The 22,551-nt window shown below is 35.1% G+C and overlaps 1 protein-coding gene across 1 annotated transcript in view; it reads left to right on the plus strand.

Annotated features, from left to right (window-relative positions):
* Positions 1-22,551, plus strand: part of LOC116349159 — an 83,913-nt gene that overhangs the window by 39,306 nt on the left and 22,056 nt on the right. The window contains exons 2-4 of the mRNA XM_031780456.1: positions 1,411-2,851; positions 15,784-16,278; positions 20,684-20,892. Coding sequence (XP_031636316.1) covers positions 2,716-2,851; positions 15,784-16,278; positions 20,684-20,892 — 840 coding nt within the window. The 5' untranslated portion in view covers positions 1,411-2,715. The remainder of the gene's footprint in view (positions 1-1,410; positions 2,852-15,783; positions 16,279-20,683; positions 20,893-22,551) is intronic.

Consider the following 22,551-nt stretch of genomic DNA (forward strand, 5'->3'; position numbering starts at 1 on the left):
AATACTATTCATTTTTCTATTTTTACTTTTTGGTTTATGTTTGAATAGAAATGATTTGCTTGGATCATTTTGGACGTTGAATTGAAGCGAATACTTCTTTTTTTTACAAATTTAATATTCAAGAATGTCTGCAGACGGGTCTTATTTTGATTTCCTTTCCGTTATTTTCGGTTTCCTTGTTGCGTTACTACCTTTTCCACGAATCATACTCAATTTGCAGAATTTCGAATGGCACTTTACTATTACTTTATATATTCAGCTACTTTTTCTCCGGGAAATTCGTCCATTGAGAATGAAAAAAAGGAAGATTGCAACCAGGTATATGGCGTTGAATGATTGATGCACATCATGCGATATGCATCATCGATGAATTGAAATTTCTCTTGAGAGTCGTGGTGTAGAAAGTCGTAAAAAATTGAAATCGATGGAATCTATTTGATTGGATATTGAAAATCATTAAGATTGCATAGAGTCGTTCGCCATATTTTTCATTGCTAAAATAACAATAATAAAACAACGACGATGATGAAAGAGTTCCTTTCACTTTTTCCGCTTGTATTAATATCGAATAATGAAATTGCTTCGTGCTATTGCTTGTAATAAAATGGTTCGCTTAATATACCGATAAGAAAAATATCTACGATATAAATATGAAAATTGAATAAAGAAAATATTTTTCGAAATTAAAAAATACTTTGCAAGATGAATGAAACTGCATTATTATTTATGTACGCAGAAAATGCGATGTTTATTGATTTAAAATCAAATGAAAATGAATTTCATTCATTATTCACGTCAAAAGCAATGCTTTTTATAATTTTCATTCCATTTTCAAGTACCCGTAAGTATTTCTTTTGAGAGAATTGATTTAGTTGATAATTAATAAATAATGAGGATGTCTTCATGAATTGAATTATTGGCGCATGCCCTGAATGTTATGAAGACCGAAAAAGATGTGTATTTTCAACTTTTCGTGCCAGTCAGTCAATCAGCCAAGTGAAGCATCATCTTCGTTCTGTCAATTTATGCTGATGATTCAATTTATTTTACCGAAACTATATTGATAAGCATTGCAGTTTTCTCATCGAAATTGTTGCATAAGTGACTTTTTCAAAAGAATCAGCAACAATAGTCCATCGGAGCCACCTGTTGAGATGATGCATTGTTTGTGCTCATTTTATTTACTTCCACTCTGAAGCATAGTAAAAATGTCATTGTTTTTGCTCGATTTTCAAATCGAATTGTTCCAATTTGTATTAGTTCCAAATCGTTCATTCTATTGTATTTTGTGTGCGCTGTGCGCTGTATTTCACTGGCAAAGCTTTCTTATTGCTGCAATCGCTCTGATGCAATAAATCTTAAATTGATTTTGAATTAATTTGATGTGCTTTTTCTCTCCGTTTGTTACAGGTTTCTTCTTCCAGCAACCAAACGTACATAATTACCTCTGGTAAATAGAGTCGAGATTGCAGTGCTGCAACATCGATTGAGAAACGGTTCACAAGTGGAAGAACCCCATTGAAAACTATTGGATTGTAAGAAGGGAAAAAAAGGAATCCTTTGGGTAAAATGAGCAACGTTAACGGAAACACACAGACAGACAGCGATAAAAATTATTGAGTGGAAAAAGTGTGCATGAAAGCACAAGAGCAAAAGCAACAAAACAAATCGTCAATGATTTGCAAATGCAAAAGCAATGTTTTTAAATGAATGAGCAGTTACCGAGAACTGTGCAATTGAGTTGCAGTTGTATTTTCTGCGTTTAGTTCGTCGACATTACAAAAAGAGCAGCGAACAAGACCAACAGCTATAACAACAGAAAAGTAAAAACAAAAAAGTGAGAATTTTGGGCCGCGTCGAAAAAATAACCGACAAAAAAACACCGAGCATCAGGCGATAATAAGTGGACGGTCGTTTTTGTGTATTTTTGGCAATTGAAAACCATTCAACCAAATTCAATTTGTCCGGAATCCCTTTTTTCGTCCATTTGCTCTCGTTTTGTGTGTCGTTAATAACACGACAGAACACGCCTCACAAAAAATTTATGCTCATCTTCGATCGACCGAGAATACGAGCGCGACAAACTATTGTAGAATAAAAAAAAGAAGACAAAGAGACATATATGAAAATCGAAAACCAAAACCAAATTCGTTGAATTGTTTTCGCTCGTTTTTCTCTGCAGATGCATCAGAAAGGGACCGAATAACACGAAGCATTTGCTGGCAAATATGCTTTTTTATCCAATAGAAAAATATATGATGGCTCACGGCCATACATAATTGCGAGAAAAAGTTTGTGCGCGCTTTTTTTAATATTCTCGTTTGTTGTGGAGCAATTTTTTTTGCAACGTGATAAACAATCGAATAGACTAGAATAAAACGAAAAACATTTTTTTGGTCGATTTGTTAATTTGTTTTTGGCAGATCACAATCACAAACTAACGAGACAAGCGAGGACAGTGGGGCAAACAACAAGAACTTTTCGAGACTTTGCCAAATGATCAAATGATAACATAAATTGAAAAAGGCCATCAAACGACCAGTGAACAATATTTAAAAATAATTTACCCCATAAAAGAGTTGAAAAAAGAAACACATTTTTATAAAAACGCATATATTTGACAAACGACGTCGACGACGCACAACACATACAGAGAGAGACACCAAGTTAATAAATTACCATTTCAAACGAATAATGTAAACGAATTGAAATGCTATGGTCATGACGCGTAACGGTCAGAAACCGCAATATGAATTATGGTGCCAACAAAATGCCAGCATTACCAGCACTGTCACTAAAACGATTTACGTAACCGCTGTGATGATGAGCCTGCTGCTGCTGCCACCAATCGGTAAGTACTTTTATGTATTATTTATGCGTTAATATGTGCATTGAAATTTTTATTTGGAAAACAACGAAAATCCATTTTCCGGTGAAAATCATCCTTTTTCAAACACAGACATAAAACTTATTAATATTAATTGGTTACGTATTTTATGTGAAATCGGCATGGCAATAACTAATTAAGGCCTTGATTAAAGACCCGACTGAACGGCTATTTTATATTATACTCTGCAGTACGGGATTAACGAATGGCGATCAATTTTAATTTTCCGAATATATCTTCCTCCGCATCCAATTCTAACGATCTTCTGCCGAATCCGAAGTAGCGAGAAAAAAAATTAAAGTAAAAAGAAAATAAACGAAGCGCATTGAGTTGTTTGTTTATATGACGCACAGACAGGTCCTTGTCTTGTTAATTGCAGTAATGAATGTGTATATTTACAATGGCATTAAAGAGGCAAAAACGAGCGCGTAACAAATTCCAACAAATAAACGACTTTGAATGAATCTTTTTCGGTGCCATTTTCTTCTCGAATTTCTTTTCATTAAATTCACAGCGAATTCAACCTCATGAACTTTGTTGAATTTTAAGCGTGCGCCTCCGTACACATTAACTCGTTTCGACTTTTCGTTCGGGTGATTCGTTGAATTGATTTTCGACAAACGACAAAAAGTTGCCAGTGTTGTTGGGGTACGGAGGTAAGTGAGTGAATGTGTGAGTTTTGGGTTCGTTTAAATAATAAAAAGGAAGGAAAATTGTTATTGCGTTCTGCAATTTTGGCACAGACAAGCCGATTCCACGTAATCCATTAACATTTACATTTTGATGTTGATACTAGACCGTGCAAACGAATGCTATATCCAATAAATAGATACAAAACAGCACAGCCATACCATTCAGATACACTTTCGGCTAATGAAATCAAAACGATGGTTTGCAATGCGCTTTCACATTATACTTTGTACATACGACATACACCTAATCGTTTAAGTACACACACGGGAATAATGTATAGATTATTAGTAGAAATGATTTTTTTTCTTAAATCTATACAAAAGTTTAGATATCTCAACAAAAATTTATTTTTTATTAAAAAAATATTTTCTCAATTTCAATAAATATTCCGATACATATTTATCAACGAGCGCCAAAATACATCATTTAATACAGCCTTTTCTCTTCACACGAAAGAACAACAACAATTACATGGCTACACTCGAACGGCGACTATAGAGAATGCAACCACTACTTATGCAAACAACGTTGTCGTTTGTGTCTTACATGCTTCCACTGACTCGCCAGTTGAAGTGATGCGTGTGTAGTAGTTGACTTCTATATAGTTGCCGTTCCAATGTAACAAGACACGTTGTTTGCATAAGTAGTGGTCGCATCCTCTATAGTCGCCGTTCGAGTGTAGCCATGTAATTGTTGTTGTTCTTTCGTTTGAAGAGAAAAGGCTGTATTAAATGATGTATTTTGGCGCTCGTTGATAAATATGTATCGCAATATTTATTGACATTGAGAAAATATTTTTTTAATAAAAAATAAATTTTTGTTGAGATATCTAAACTTTTGTATAGATATCTAAACTTTTGTATAGATTTAAGAAAAAAAATCATTTCTACTAATAATCTATACATTATTCCCGTGTGTGTAGCCATGAATTGGCTGATAAAAAAAAGAATGTAAGAAAATCCAGTCTGATCGGATTTCGTGTGGAAAAAAATCAAAGAGCAGAAGAAAGTGCCGTTGGTGTTTTGTTGCACGTATAAATATTGTATTATCATTACATTCTCTACCTATTTTATTTTTCATGCATATGACCGGTTTCCATCTATTTAGCAATTTCGAATTTTGTTTTTTTTTTTTTATTGCAAACGTTTTGCCATTAAACGTGTAATCCTAAATGGGTGCAGAAAATGACCTTTCGTCATCCGTTTCGATTCGGATGAAATGAATGAGTTATGCATCGAAATGAAAATTGACTCCCGGTTAACTTTGACTCGGCGCAAGCATGCAATCTAAGTCGTTATCACTCCAATATGATGGGATTTTGTATTCCGAGCATATAATGTTTGCAAAGTACATAGCTGAAACGTGTTTATGATTAGGGATCTCCGGGGATCTCTTAATCGGATTTACTTTACACGAAATATTATGATATTATGACGAATAAAAAAGCGGGTGAAAAATTGAAGAAAAAATACAACACCGAATTAAACATCCATGGAGTGTGTTATCTGGAAAACATAAAAGAAACATGTGTTCAATAGCGAACGTGAACAAGTCTCAATTCATGTATACTTGAATATACACTACAGATAACAAATACTTTAGATGGGTTGCATCCGTTGTGAGGACTTTTTTCATTAAAATAGAGCAAATCGAAAATTGTGCCATTTTACAACACGACACCGAGGTTAGGCGTTTTGTCACATAATTTATTATTGTTTTGAAAATGACTCCACTGTCCCAAAACAAAGACAAATGCGGATTAGATAGGTTATCATAGAATGTAACAGCAGAAACTGACAAGCTGTGTTTAGCTTGTCTTTCCTTCACTCATCCCCTGCCACGAACTCCATTTTCTATGGAGAACCAATGTTCACGAACAACGTCAGCTTAATATGTTTCACATTGTCGAGTATTTTTCAACGAACGCACACTTTCAGCGCGACAATATTTCAAATGGTAGAACTTAATTGTCTTCAAACTTCGTGACAATGAGATACTTTGCATGCCACGATATTTTTATAGAAATTTTTCCATCAAGTGTTATACTTTTATCTTTTATGAGTGAGTCTCTCTCTCGCTCTCGCTCTCTCAATTCATAGTGAATTAAGAGAGAAACAAAAAATTTAAGTGCCGGAAACGTTTGAGATGAAATCATAAAAATTCCGCACTATATAGACGTGATTTGAAGCAAACAAAAACGTAACAAATCCACAAATCGTAAAGCAAATTTTTTTTCTCAAGTAGGGCATTCGTTGGATGCCACATTGTGAAATCATCGCGGCAACAAAGTTTTCGGTTTTCTGCTTTTTTGCTGATCTACAAAATTTGCTCTCTCCACCCATCCCAAAGCCAAGTTTACTTTTTGTGGTTTTATCGAACCCAAAACATTCGGAAAAACAAAAGAATACTTCGAAGTGATAAACAGATAGCGTCGTTTCAAAAATGTTGGCTCTCTTTTACGCCAAAAGAGAGAGAGAGAAAGAATCATACCGTAAACACCGTATACACATAACTTTGTTTGAACAATTGTTACGAATAAATTTTTTCGATGCTTTTACTTTTTCGATGTAATGCGCTCCAATTTTCGACAATTTTGTGTATTTGTTACTTCTGTTATCTTTGCACGACGGGAGCAAAATGGAGATTGAACGCAAATAGAGAGGCGGGGGCGGGAGCGGGAGCGGGAGCGGGAGATGAGAATAAAAACTATGCGTACAGTTGTGTAAGGTGGCTGATGTGAACCAACGTATCTGGCATCATACGCACATCAAAAGATGAGATTCTGTGGAGCGCGCACATATCTGCTTAATGGGCCACAATCAACAATGCTTATATATATCCGAATAATTTGGGTGGCTGGGCTTTTGTGTTCGACAACAGTTGTTGTTCACAACAATTCTCACCCCATCACTTTCGTTCGGTGTCTATCTGTGGTTCGGCCAATGCACAAAACAACCGCAAATACAAAACAGCTAGAGCAAACGGGTCAGAGTGAGTGAATAAGTGAAAAACCGCAAGTGAAAATACCAACGAATGAAAAATAAATGAAAGCAAATTAAACGAAACGTTAGCTCTCTCCACGCGTGCCATACTCTATTTCAAAAGGGAAATATATTGTTTGATAAAAAATGGAGAGAATTGCCCGTTCCGTTCCTTTAGTGAACAAACAAAATGTGCTTGTACATATATTGAAACAGTAACCAACTTCCGATTACCGTATTGGAGAGATTGCTGAAAGCAATGACGGAAAAATGGTGAAAGAAAATGTACATTTGCACAAGCGAACAAAAATGATGTTTGAAACAAAAGAGTTGTAAAATAACAGAGGCGTGCAACGGTTCAAGTGACTGAAAAAAAGTGTAGAACATAAACAAAAAAAATATTATATGTCGAAATAGCATATCAACAAAAGAAATTCTGATGCTCAAAAGCAAAACCATTTTTACAAAGGAAATTATGTAAAAAGATACACGATGGCAGAGAGTGAGAGGCGAAATGTGCTAGAAAACTACTGTTTTTACCGATTCTTTTTTGCAAATACGCAAAAGAAACAATTTTCGGTTCGCTTGAAATTGACATCGACCTCGAGCGAACATCATGCACGGAATGTGAACGTGTTCGTTTTTTTTTTCACAAACTTCATCAGTGGAAATGATCATTATTAAAAAGTATAACATTGGCATTTTATTGTTGCCATGCAATTTTTTTTTTTTCATCTCTCACACTCTTCAATGTTTTTCGAGCCATAAGATAAGCCGTTTGCCAGTGTGAGAATTTCAAGTGGTGGTAATATTCGATAATAATATCGTTATATCACGAGCGTAATGTCTGAATTGTGTCTGTAATCGAGAGCTAATTTTCAGAAAGTTTTATTTTTATCGCAACGCTTTACATGTAATTCTGTCACTTGGTTTGCCGAAAAAAAGGATTATTCGTGTCTTTTCTTTTTTGAAAATCTGATAGCAGTACTTGATCTGTCTTGTCTGCGACACTTTCGAAGTGTGAAAAGAACGTGAACAAAAATAAGATAAACAGACGCATACAAAAATGTTATCATTGCTGTGGTGACTCGCTCATGTTTACGATAGTGAGTGTATGCTGTTTTTTTCGTCAGTGAATACTCCATAGTGTATACAATTCGTTACACGCCATTTCACGCCACATTTACGGTGCACAATGTCGAAACATCTTCCCGCAATATATACTATAAATTATAATCCGTAGAATATTGACAGCTTGTGCGTGTATTCAAAAAGGATTGATATATTCCGGAATTCGACTGATCTGCGAGTATGAGAGGCAAAAAAACGGGCGAACCGTTTTAAAGCGTCACATAGCTCATATACTTTGCTGGTACTTTTTATGTTCCAAAAGGGAAAAATTGGCGCAAATTTTCAGCCATACATTCCATTGAATCGGGCATGTCGAATCGAGAATTTATTGTTGTATTCGTTATCATTTTACGTTGAACCGTAATGAAAATGCGAGTAACGATTTTGCCACGCATTTTTGTATGCCGTCGATATCGCTGACACAAAATTCGGTTGTCATTGCGAGTGAAAAGAGACGAGGTGGTGGAGTGATTTGATGTGTGGTGTTTGTGCCACATGAAATCACTTTATGTTCCTTTTTTTATGGGGGGGCCAATCTGAATTTTAAAAGCATGTGCTATACGAAATGAATTCAAGGAATCAGTATACGGTTACGGATCGCATGTCAGAATGAATAGCGTATCAAGCGAAAAAAACAACAACGACAGATAAAGACGCTGAATCGTGCAAAATATAAAGATTTGGTAACCTGTGGAGCAGACGTTACATGTGTTGGATGTTGAATTAGAAAAATTTCCAGAAATTATGTTCCATACAAATGTAGTGTGTGCACACCCAGATCGGAATTGGACAAATGATGATTCACGGTGGCGTTGCAGAAAAATGCCAAGAGAAATTTACAATGCTATGTGCATCACGCTGTCATCATGTTTGACAGCAGCATCGAATCGCAATCTAATAAAGATAATATTTGAATGGCAAGCAATACTAGTAACAAGACACCGTCGAACGCAAACATTGGGACTCATTTTATTTCATTGTCTGAATTCAAACACCATCGACAACAATTGAAACGTTGAATGCCAAACAATGAACACAATTCACCTGATTTCATTTGGTGAGCAGACAATACACATGAAATCGAAATAGAAAGCAAAATCCATGTGAATCTTTTTCGTAAAATTTGACAAAGGAACGAAGAAAGCGAACAAGATCGGTAGAGACAGCGAAAGCAATACAAAAAACGATATTGTCGTAAATTTGCGAGTCGAGCCGAAACGAAATCACATTTCATCGTGTACGATGGTGGAACAAGTGAACAAAATAAAACAGAGCCAAAACACATTCATTCAACTTGAATAATACCACTATTTATCTTGAAGCTACGTGCATAAAACATTGATACACCTTTGATTGCTTGCATTCGTTGCTCTTGTTCTTTATTTTACCATGTCTTTTTTTTTGCTATTCGTTTGCTTCGTACGGTAAATTGTACGTGTATATGTTCTCTCAACATGCTTGCAATGGATCCTTGTATCCCCTTGTTCGCGTTTGCGATTTGTCGCTTTTTATTTTCGTTTCATTTGCTACATTTCGTTTCGTTCCTTGTGCGTTTTTCGTATTTTTTTATGTGCTGGCATGGTGCTTCTTTTTCTACTAAACGAGCCTCACGTTTCACTGTCCTCGGGCTAGAAAAAAAAAATTGTGAGGGTGGGACGTTGAACGCGCACACTTTCAAAAGCATTTGTTGGCTTTGACTAACAATAAAACAAATACCATCACGCCGCCGTCAAACCGCGTTGTGTTTAAAAAGGAATTTAGGACGGTTTCGCTGGCAAATTGCAGGCCCCGATAGAGACAAACGAAAAAATATATAAAACTTGACTAGATTCGGTGCCGCGGCGAAACAATAAATTCACGCGAAAATGGATCCATAATATATATTTGAATATGTCATCAATTACGGACGGCACATATTTCACATTGGTATTGCTGTCACAGTCAATTTGCCATTTAAACGATTGTGAAACAAATTTTGGTATTTGTTTTTGAACAGCATTTCGTGTTGAAATGTAAACAGGAAGAAAAAAAGCACACACACACTCACATTTGCTCTCGAGTCAAGAGTAGATTGGAAGTGAAGGATCTCAAGCATGAGCACACAAAATGACAATTTGGTTGACATTTTTTTTATTTTCATTCACCGAAAAGTGGATGCACAAAAGGATCGTTGACAATGAAGATTTATTTCGGATTTTGACAAAACCTTTTGAACGCTCAATTATTTGACAATTGATCAAATGAACTGTATGCAATGGAGCGGCTGACAACTTAATATCGCATGCGATTATTATATATGGCAGTTAACTGTGTATTTGGTTGGCGAACTTTTCGCCAACTAACTAATTAACGGAATTAATTTCACTTTCTGAAAATAATAAATGGGACACTCTTCTGAATTTTAAATAAAAGCAATCCATTTTAATTTTTCTCTCTCTCCTTACTCCTCCCACCCCGCTTCCTTTCTTCGTAATAGAACTACCAACATTTTCGGTATTCCTTTTTGTTTTACACAGTTTGTGTCAAGCTGTACTGCATGTACGCTACATTGCCCTGTATGTACAAGTGTTCATTGTAGAGAATAAATTGCATCACATTTTCACAGTACTTATGCTCATAAATTTTTAACGAGAGTTTGGCTTCGTTTTAGATGAAAACATTTTATGTTGCGAAATAATTTTAATCGCCATTTTTGGTGTAACCTTCAATTGCATTTTCTCTGGTATTTTTCGCTTCGTTTGCGTTTTTCTCTCTCCATGTCAACAATTCGTGTTTTCTCTGCAAATCGAATGGAAACCCATAACTGTTAGCCTTTTTTTGAACAAATCATATGTGCCAATGCCAAAGTAAACGTATACGATGTAGAAGCATCAAATCGAATTTGGTGGCGTACGTTTTAACATCTGCTAAGCACATATCAGTGGTAATGAAAGTGTGAAAAACTCGTAAGGTGGTTGTGTGCTTCGCTCGTGACTTTGTCGCGGTTTGTGTGGCATGTTTAATCATTCTTTCTCTATATCGCTCTCTTCTTCAATTGAGTCGGTTAGTGAGTATATAATCAACACATTGCGCATATTTTTGTTTAACAAATACAAACACCGGCCGTATCAGCATCAATGAAATGCCCGAATGCGAATTTGTGTAGCATATTAAAATGCTTAAGCACCTGCAAACTTCCGACATTCCAACAGATTTTTTCTTCGTCGGAACGAAACTCAATATAACATGCACTCGTTCATCGCATTGCATTCACTCGTACCTTCCATCTCATTCGTAATACGGTTTACCGTTCTTTTTATTCCATCAACATCGTATCTACGAACGCCACACACACACTTTCAACACACGTGTCAAATTGAAAATCGTTCCGTAACATGAAATTCAAAAAAAAAAGTTTTTTTTCGGCTCAAATTGTTGAGTTTCTCTTGTGTTTCCACTAAATTGCGTTTACGAAGTTTTAACATTGTTTTACTACCACTTTTTGAAATGTAAATTCTATCGTTTCCATGTTAACACACACTCTACAAACATCATCCAAACCATGAATATGGAAAAATTCTTACATGGCATGCACCAAGCAATCTCATCACCATATGAATCGTTGCGGCGAAACAGTAGCTCTTATTCTTCTCCAAATAATACTGCAACATAAAGTTTTTTATGAATAGTTTATTTGTTGTATTACAACAAATAAACCGTGTGAAAAAAACTTCATGTTGCAGTATTATTTGGAGAAAAATAAGAGCTACTGTTTTGCCGCAACGATTCATATGTAGAAATTAATAAATCTTTTTCAAATAAACAGCCATTTTCATAATTTTATATTCAATGTATCTCTCTCATCGCTCACTCTCTGTATAAGCTCGCGTTTCTGTGGTACTCATAAACCCCGGCTTAATGGCAATCCGTGAAAAGTTGGAATGACGATGAAAATTCATTTCCAGATTGAATTTAAACCCAACCAAAACCGAACATGCACTACTTGGGCTTTTTCGGTTGAAGCGAAGAGCGAGAAAGGAGCGAGTAAAAAAGTGCCCCTCGATAATTTTTCAAAAACCCGATAGGCAGCGTAGATGTAGAAATATCCTAGGATATTCCCTTCACAATCATAGAAAATGAAGAGATGATTTTAATTTTTCGATTAAAAAAAATCATCCGAAAATATTCTTTTAATTTGCACAAAAAAAAATATTTTATTATTTGTGTTCAAAAATAGCGATAATTTTAAATATTTAGGTTGTTGAAATAAATTATAACATAACACCACACAAAATAACAATTTATTTACATGCTCATTGTTGACAATCCTTAGCACAAATACAATAACAGTGCGAAGCGCTCACTCACAAAAATTCATGTGATGACATAAACCAAAGTGAAACGCGCATCATCGTCTTCATTGAGTCACATGATCAAAATTCTTTACGTTGATTTGTTCGCTTATGAGCATCGTGTACGATCATATGACTCAATGAAGACGATGTTGTTCGCACAAATACATGCGCGTTCCACTTTGGTTTATGTCATCACATGAATTTTTTTGAGTGAGCGCTTTGCACTGTTATTGTATTAGTGCTAAGGATTGTCAACAATGAGCATGTAAATAAATTGTTATTTTGTGAGGTGTTACGTTATAATTTATTTCAATAACCTAAATATTTAAAATTATCGTTATTTTTGAACACAAATAATAAAATAATTTTTTTGTGCAAATTAAAGGAATATTTTCGGATGATTTTTTTTAATCAACAATTTAATATAAACAGATAGACAGCGACATCTATACGAAATCAACAATTTAATTCGCTCGTAATGTTTTTAAAGAAAATGCACGTTGACATATCACACATTGACAGCTGTGTGACATAAAAGGGGCACAAATCCCTGGGATATTTTACTCGCTCCTTTATTATATTTTTTTTTTTCGGGGCTTGGATTTTCGATTTGAAATGTCGAGCGAAAAATCGGATGAAAATAAAGAAAAATAAACATTTGCTAAGCATAACAAAGTCACACTTGCAATGAGCTAGTTTGTCAAGGGCTGGCTCATTTCTCCAAAAAGCAAATGCTTGCATGCACAAAATGTAAATGTAATTTTCCTCGTGAAAATTAATTTGATGAAAACTTCGTTAAATATTCATAGTAAAAAGTGGAATGCGATCTTTTTCACTTCTTGTTGTTTGTGTGTGGTACGAACCGTGTGCGGCTGTGTACGTTCTCGGTGTACTGAGTGAAAAGAGCGATGATTTTCGGGATGCATTTGGTGTTGCAGTAAAATTTGTTTTGTATTACTTTCAAGTCTCCGCATCAAGTTAACATGACACGCTTTCACTAACACCAAATATTAATGGTTGCAAAATTGAGGAGATTAAGTTCACTCTCAAGCTATTGCCACTGTGCTACTCTGCTGCTGCTGCTTTGCCACTGAAAGCATATCAAATGACTTTTGTTTCAAATGAGAGAGCTTTCATTACTGCCATCGTAAAGTACACGAACTGTTCATAAATGCTTATACTTCATTTCAATTTCTCATTTTGGACAAATGCAAAGCGAAAAAAAGGATCGCTGTTGCTTCTAAACAACGCTGAAGTGTCTTTTGTTCACCCCGACGAAAAACAGTCGATTCAATCGAATTTCTCATCTCATTTTCCACTACTTCTCATTTGATTTTCTTCATTCATACCACGCAAATTGGTTCGCTTTCGTCAAACTTATTTTCAAACTCTGTGTTATACTCAACAACCAAATGCGAATAGCCAATAAACGTCAGCAAATTTTCGTTGTGGCATTTTCGAGCGACTATTTTTTTTGTCATGATTCCGTTCATTCTCCATGCTTCGTGAAAACCAATCCAAAATTCCAATTATAATTTTTTTCAAAGAAAAAAACTAATAAAATTTTACGATTGTGAACACTCACAACGATGGCTTCACTTTTACGACGATGTTTTTCTTTAAGATTTTCCTTTCTTCACATTGGAATTCCATCGTTCTCAGTCACTCTTTTTTAATTTACTTGATGGTTATTTTCGACAAGCAAAATTATTCTAAGACAAATAAAATTGAATAAAAACATACTCGACAGCAAAATAGTTTGGACGGCATCATTTTTGATTGATGAAATGCAATCAGTTTGGCAAACAATCTTCCTTCCCTTCGACGGAAAAATATTTGAAAAGAGAGAGAGAGAGAAACACGAACGGAAATTCATCTCATTTTTGCTGTTTTCGACATTGGTCAACATAATTCTATACCATCGAAGCAATCAATTGATGAAATATTTTGGAGAAAATAAAAATTGAAATGGGAGTGAAACGGGAACATGGGTGACTGAAGACCTACTAGCCGGGATATGTCGATAGAATGCTCTGTCTGTTACGAAGAAAAAGCATAAAATTAATCAAATGCATGTCATTCTTTCGGATTAATGGGCACGAAATGCAGGAAATTGCAAAAAGAATTCAAGCATTTTTATCTCCATAAAATGTGCTGCCGGAACACATACGGAGAGAACACAGACTCTTCAAATTTGGCATTCAGAAAACCAAAAATTAAACACCAACCAAAAAATCAATCATGACACTTAAACAAAAGAAAAAGAAACGAAGAGGCTCTATCAAAAACAAACTTGTAAAAAAAGTTAAAGAAAAAGCTTCACTGAAACTTTACCTTATGTTCATAGCATTGAATAAAAAGCAATCAATCTAAGTTGTGGCGTGTTTTTTTTATTACATTTGATGTAATGAACACATCATGCCAAGAGCGGTGTATTTTGTGCTGTCATCGTTAGACGACATCATTACAAGTGAGTGACTTGACGTCTCAAGCTACTCCACTGTTGCACACTGCCGCACGCAATAATATTTGTTTCTTTAAATGTAAATCCGCATCTCGTCTGGTCTATGGTGGAAATTAAATTTTGCGTTTGATCAACTTCATAAACACCAAATGGTTCTTCTACTTTTTTTTAATTTTTCGAAATATTCATATTGTTTTCAAATTTTCCGCGCAATGAAAGTAATCATGAAAAAAAGTTAGACACACGAAAAATTGAAAAAAGCAAAAAAATAAACTCGCCCGAGGGTAAATTCGCTGGATTTCAAAATGAATAAGTGGGAAGAGAGCGTGAAAAAAAAAACAAAAGAAAAAAGTCACACAAAGAAAACAGAGCGAAAGTGAGAAAATGTTAGAGCAAAAAAATGAGGGAATTGCGTGCAAATTAGAAAAGTACATAAAAATAAGAGAACGATTGAAACATGTCGCACAGTGCGGTGAGTAATGATACACGAAGGAAAAACAGAGCCAGATCTAGCATGAATCGTCTGATGGTAATAATGGTTATGGTTAACAGAATGACGATGACAAAACGGAAATTTTTTGCCAGCAAAAATCTATTGGCTGAGCTAAAAACAACAAAAAATGAGAAAGAGTGAGAGACAACGAGCACAAGAATGAATGGGAAAAAGGCGTGGAATGAATTTTCTGCTCGACTTATTTTATTCTCATAACGCTCCGGCTTTTTTGTTTGTTCGTTCAATCATTCGTTGGATTTGTTCTGCTAATCTTTTCTTATATTTAAACAGTTTCAATTGGCATGTCTTTCTAAAAAAAAGGTCGCAAAAAATTCAAAGTCATTCTGAATTAAAATGAAAAATATCACAAAAATGAATGAAGCAAATCCCAAACACAAAATCATCATTTGTTGTCGCAACCGAGCGTATTCTGCTATGAAATTAATTCAATTTTATGGCACTTTTTTTCTTTCGACTCTAATCGAATGGATTTTTTATTTTGCGCGACACCAATTCCATCGATTTTTTTCCATCCGATTGGCATTCGACTCAATTTCGCTTATAAATTATAACCAATTAGATTTTCCATCAAATTTTTTCAGTAAAACGTTCCATGCACGTCGATTGCAAACAAAAGAGTGAAGTTAATTTAATAGTAATATTGATCGTGATATCGGCGGTTTGGTTGATTTTGCACATTTCTCTTCTCCCCTTTGTTGGTCGTAATGAAATCTCGCAAAATTCAATTTGTAATTGTTAATATTATATATTATTTGTGCTTTTGTCTCTTCGAAAAACAGGTGTCATCGCAAGCAGCAATTTCAATGGAAACAACGCCAGCATAGCAACTATTGAGAATAACACTAATTTCACAAATAATAGTCATAATAATGGAACAATAAATGAATTAGTCGTATCGAAAACAATACATACCGATGCTGCTAATGCAGAGCATGTGGTGATGGTGGAGCCGTCGTTATCATCGTTGTCGTTAACACGGAATAACGATAGTAGTGGCAGCAGCATTGTGCCCATGATAGATGGTGCAGTGAATGGCAAAACTACAGGCGCACATGCAACAACAACAGCAGCAACAATAGCAAGTGCTGGAGCTGTTGTTGCCGATGCAGCATCAACACCATCCAATGTGGATATAATTCACACTACAATATCACCATTGACGAATGGGGAAATCACGAGTCGCATGCAAACATCTCAATTTATTGCTGGATCGAATACCCGAAGGGACAGTCCATCAACATCGTCTACATTGCCAATTACAACTAATAAACCACGTGAGTACTACATATACGATTTAAATTATCACCCTGAGCTTATTTCATATATATATATACATGCTTTTTTCACATTTTCTATTTTCATTTTGTGTGTTGCGATTGAAATGTATTTGCAATGGGAATGGCTCAAACATTCCAATCACGAAATATTAAACTCTTATCTACCACATTCGATCATTGAATTTCATTTCGCCGCGCAATTTGAGAAACGACACACACACACGAGTGTGCATGTATGTAATATTTCTTATTTTGGTCTCTTATTCGATTGATGTTGTTGAAGGCTCGTTTTGGAATTGAATTGCTCAAAATTGGTTGAAGTGATTGTACCTTCTAAGCGAGAGAAAGAGTGTTGTTGCTGTCTGAAATTCCCAATCATACACAGCAATTCTGTAGGGCAAAACATTCAACAAAAGCCAACAGTGTATAAAAATGCAGCCACATGAAATTCGAGTTTTCGAGAGTGCCGTTGCACATGACCAAAACATTTCGTCTCTCGTATCGCGTAGTAAACATAGTTTTGGTGTTGAGTTTGGTATACATTTTAACTAGATTGCATTTTATGTGCTGGCCACATTGTGCGCCGCGAGTGTTCAAAATGGTAAGCATATTTCTTGCAGAGAGTTGCATCTTTTCGAATTTAACCCCAAAAACCAAAGTATTTCACCAAGTCCATATTAAATGTAATGAATTTCATTCGACTCAAAACATTCATTCATACTGACATAGACAAATACAATTTTGAGCACTCGACGACATTGGTCTTTCACCAGAAAATTGTATTGCCATTCTAATAAATGGCTATATGCATTAGGAAATTCATCTCTTTCGTTCGCACACTCTGTCACTTTTGTGTATGGCAATCAAATGGAAAATGACATTAGAAAAGTTCGCTTAATAGTGGTGAGTTCACTACACACATACATTTGATGCTTGGTACGTGGTAGCATTTTTCGCTTACAGTTTTTGCATACAAATATGTGGATTTTGCCAATTTGTTTCTGAACCAAAATGATTGGAATTCATTTCTTATGCGTAGCAACGTCCGTATCCTCAGCATAATGCAATGCACACATAACTGACTCCAAAAGTGGCATCATTTTTATTATCCCTGCATTTCCCTCCCGAAGACAATCAAGAGAAGGAAAAAAAAGCGCAGAAAAAAAGACCAAGACGAAACTTCATGAGGAAATTAGCTGGATGGAATGGCAAGCAATGGAAAGAATGTAAACGAAATGGCCCTGTGTGTTGAGTGCGCGAACTATGACCAAGCCAAATAACTAAATAAATCGAAAGAAAACATTAAAGACATTCATGTCGATTCGTAATTTCCAACAGAGAATTACAAAATCCAATAAATGTCGATGGACTTTTCTCTGTCCATAGTTGACTCTAACCCCATTGCTGTGCTCCTTTCTCTTCTGCTTCGTTTGTTGGTGTTTTTTCCTCTTCTTTGTTTGAATGCTATGGAACTTTCAATTGTTTGAATTGTACACTTTTTCAATCGTTTCAATTTAGTTTGTAGTTATAACACGCAATACAAAGTTTATTTCATTCAATTTAACGATCTTAAAGTACCAAGTGGTGTGTGTTTTTTCGGCGCGCATTTAACTACATCTCTTTCAATACTTCATTGTAGTTTCGATTTAGTTTTACGGCACTTGCTTCATAATTTTTATACCTTTCTGCACTCATACCATTTTATACAAAAGGAAATATTGCACGCATATCAGCTTGTCGATGTGTCGTATTGCGAATGCTATGTGTGTACATTTGAAATGGTTAGTTTTTTTTATTGTGAAAAAATGACTTTGCCATTTTCGTTCTTTTGTGCGATTGCTCTCTTTCTTTTTTTTCGGATATTTGTTTTATAACTGGAAATGTCCTTGCTAACAACTTGGATATAACTGTTAAATTAAATTCTACTTCAAACCCAATTCGTAAATTACTTTGCAACTTCGTAACAACTTCAAAATCATCTAACGATTTCAAATAGATAATGTAGATTATGGCTTTGTTACATGCGTCATTTGAAGATGCGATTGAATGCAATCCCATCAACTCGATTCATTCATTGATTTATAAGTAGAGTTATGAACAAACGACTTTTCTCCCATTCGTCCAAACTTCCCGAAATTAATAGTCTTTTAATTAAAGCAAGAAAAAAACATTGATTTTTCCTACTTTCTAATTACTTTCGTTGTTCTTTCGCAAACACACTCGATGAAAATTAAAATCCACCATTAAATGTATTTACTATTTATTTCCATCAACATGAAAGCGAGATACTCGTCATAAATTTCAGATGAAACACGTTGATTGTATGTTGCCGTTTACTTGAAATGATCGAAGATAAGTTACTTTTTCGAAGAATTTTATGTGTATTTCGCATTCGCTTTTAATGAAATGATTGTTTTTATGAAACTCATTAGATTTATTCACTTGATATGTTCGACTAAGGATTTTGTTTCATCAGATTTCTCACTTTTACCTGTGCACCAACAATAAAAACCTCTCGATGAAATCAATTTTCTCTCTCTTTTATGGTCAAACGGGAGTGAGATAGATAGATGTAGATATATTTTTTGCAATTGGATAAATGAATTTTGCTTACATCGAAGAGTTAAGTGAATCGGTAAAACTTTTCGTCCATCGATTCAATGAAATGGCGAAAGAGAGAGAAAATTAAGTTTTTACAAATCATCCGGTAATGCAACCGACAGCACACGGAACCAGCACCGTAACATTTGCGAATTATTTTCATATGATATGTTTTCATCAAACTCTACCACTCTTCACTCGGCCAGCCTTGGCAAAGAAAGGAACATGCAGGGAGAAAAAGAAACTTTTTGAAATATCAGAATAGAAAAGAAACACAAACAAAACTTTTCAATGCACATAAGAAAAATATAATTATTTCGCCGTTGGCAATCGAACTGACCAAAAAGAGCGAAGAGTTTCGTTTTACAAATTTATTCTTCCTCCGTATTGCATATCATGCAAGTTTTCCGATTTATTATTATTGAAATCGATCGGATTTTCGATTTCATTCGCGTGCTCTTTCCATTTCTCTTGCTTCCTCTTCCTCTTCCCCCTTTCTCTCTCTCTCTTTCTCTCTCTCTTTCGTTTCTCAATGAATGCACTGTGTTTGAGTTTCTACTAAAATGAATTGCGAAAAGCAGCCAACAAGCTTTTGCCGTTTTGAATGCATCGCACAATGGCCGCATAAATGGAACTATAAAAACAGATTTATGAAAAGTATTTTAATAGATGAAAAATGAAAACTTAAGTTGAAAAGTAAACTTAGTAATAGATCCTTGAGAATGTGTATTGACTCTTAGTTGCATAATCCCATTCACTGCCACGAAGCTGACGTTCTTCGATCAACTATAAGGAAATCTGTGCGGTTAAGGAAGGCATTCTCAATATTTGAAAACATATTCAATTCTATGTCCGGCATTTTGTATGCACGTATTGAAAGTCTTGAGCACAATGTTGGCTGACGCGCCTTTAACTTTTCGAATCAAAATGGAAGCGAAGAAATTTTATATTCAAGCGCGCTCCAATAAAATCGAGAGAAAATATTGCAATTTTACATTTTCAAAATGGAAATCTTGCTTCGTTTCACTTTTGGATTAATGGGATTTTGCCAAAGGAGAACTCCAACAGGACGCCACATGCTTAAATGAAATTATTTTCCCACAAAACTTGCCATAAAGTCGTATACACATCAGCGGCATTTTCCATAAAATAAAAAGATTTTTGCGCTTTAAAAAAATAATGTATATTCATCACATTATGCAGATGAAAACGATTTAATTAACTAATTGGAAAATTTGTTGACAGAAAGTTATGCGTTTTTTAAGCTTGAAAAATGACAAAATAATGGAATAATCCGAAATTTCCGTTTCTTTTTAATGCCATACTCCGGGCACGAATACATTAAAGCTAAATGATGATTGATTTTCTTGACGATTCGCTGTCGTCGGACGCAGTGTAGTGATTTTGTGTCACATCAAATGGGAATTTTTCATTTTTTGACAGAATATTCACTCGTTTTTCTTTCTTAGCGAAGCCATGCACTTTTTTTTTATACATGTCTTCAGATAACGTTGATTTGATACAACGTCGGAACACATTAGCACTGAAACGGATGTTAGCGACGACAAAAGAACGAAATGAAAATGACAATGAATGAAAATTTACGATCCACTTACATTGCTGCTTAGTTCGCCCGTACACACATAGGACAAAATCATCAGCACACAATCTGCCTATTTTTTCTTCATTTTCTTCTCTGCGCGCGCTGTGCACTAAATCGAAGTAGCACACACTCGTAACAAATTTAAAAATTTATTGCTTTTATTTGTTCGTTTATTTTGTGTGTTTGTTTCGTTTGCAGATGTTTCAACGTTTGCCGATTCGATGTTGCGTCAAAAAGTGGCTGCTCATACACGACAATATCAATCAAAACATCATCACGAACATCATTATTCTGGACCGTTTTTCGAAGGCCCATTAAATACATCAGCTGGTGCACTGAATGTTGCACAGTATACAGGAACGGAGGGCGTGTTCAATTGTCGTGTCGGAATGCTGAAAGATAAAACGGTAAGTTAAACAATGAACGTGGGGCAAAAACGCAAATATAAAGATCTGTGGCAGACTCTTTTTTTGCGTTACGTTGTTCAGTGGAGGAGGAAATATTGTACGATGTTCAATGAACATTGAACAACCATGTTGTTTATTGTCTGATGGAAAAAAAGAATTGAAATAAATTATTGATTTCATGTTTGACTTGATGACTGAGGTATTTTTTTGAATGCGTTAAACCATGCCCCAAGGTAAAATTGCACCATATTTTTGTGCGACCATGAATGAGAAAAACCAACGCTTTACCAGTTAATTTACCTGAAGAGACGCAATTTTTTTCTTCTTCAATTTAATTGCAACATTTTTACGGGTGGGGCAAGGCAATTTCACTATAATGGATTAAAAATCGTTGATTACAAGTTCTGAGTATATTTAACTTTGATGCGTGAGTGGAAAAAAGGATAAATCACTTTCTGTCGGAAAAGACCTGGGTCATCAAGTTTGTTTGTTGTATGCAGGTTCATGTCAATCGCTCTTTTTTTGTTTCAATTTTTGCACTGAAATGACAAAAAAATGAACATGTTACCCGATATAGTGAACACAGCACACGGAGAAAGGAACATTGAGGTGCTTGCACTCATGGGCTGGTTCTGGTGTGATCATATACTTTTACAAATGTATGGTCTCGCTATCTTTCATGCAAAATTAACTGAAGAGTTGAAAATGTTATTTGTTGTCAACAGAAAAATATCATTGAGGGTGCATGTTTTATTAACTTTGCAGGCTGTCGGTGTTACTGCAAATCAGCTTTTGCTCATTGACGCTGTCTAACGAAGAGAGCTGGTTTTTTACATTATTTTATAAAAAAAACTTCAATTACACAATGTGAATGAGGTTTTCGATGTAGACGTAATTAAAATCCGTATTAAATTTCTGCCCCGAGAGCGCAACAAGAATGCCGTTGAAATTTTTTGAATCCGTTTTCATTTGAAAATACATATTCATTGACTGACCATGGTTAGATAACATCGACGCACATGCAATGAGTTTTTCGTATTTTCTGTTTCGAAAATAAAGAGAGTTAGAATGTTATGTGGTAGCTAATAATAGATAACGCACAATCGCATGCAAATGTGAAAAAAAACATTCCGAACATGCGGAATTTATTTTGGTCCGAGATGGTATTTATACATTCCATCCAGATGTTGGTTTCAATTGAATCATTTTTATCATAAAATAAAGGAACAAAAATACTGGGATATACACAATGTGCATTGCACATACATGGCCAAATTAACAAATTTATCAAAGTCGATGTTACACACAACAAAAGCAACAACGAAATAGAAACCATAGTTATTTCAATGACCATGGTATTTCAATTCAAATGGATTGAATCAAAAGTGCTCTTGAAGCTATTTGCATGAGATTTGCACTGTATACAATAAAATAGTTGGTCGCATGTATTGCATCAAACGAGTAGCAAAAATAAGCGAGATAGCCCAATATGGAACACGCTACACTCCATATTTTGTGTAGGCGAATGTTCCATTTTAATTTACGCATTTATCTCGTCTCATTTCACATTCACTATTTTTTAATTAAAACGAAGCGACCACTTCATGATAAAATCATGATACAGACACAGCACGTGTCACTACAAATGGACCATCAGAT

Source organism: Contarinia nasturtii, unplaced genomic scaffold, assembly GCF_009176525.2.
Source record: "Contarinia nasturtii isolate CC-2019 unplaced genomic scaffold, AAFC_CNas_1.1 Cnas_scaffold_2806, whole genome shotgun sequence".
Lineage (NCBI taxonomy): Eukaryota > Metazoa > Arthropoda > Insecta > Diptera > Cecidomyiidae > Contarinia > Contarinia nasturtii.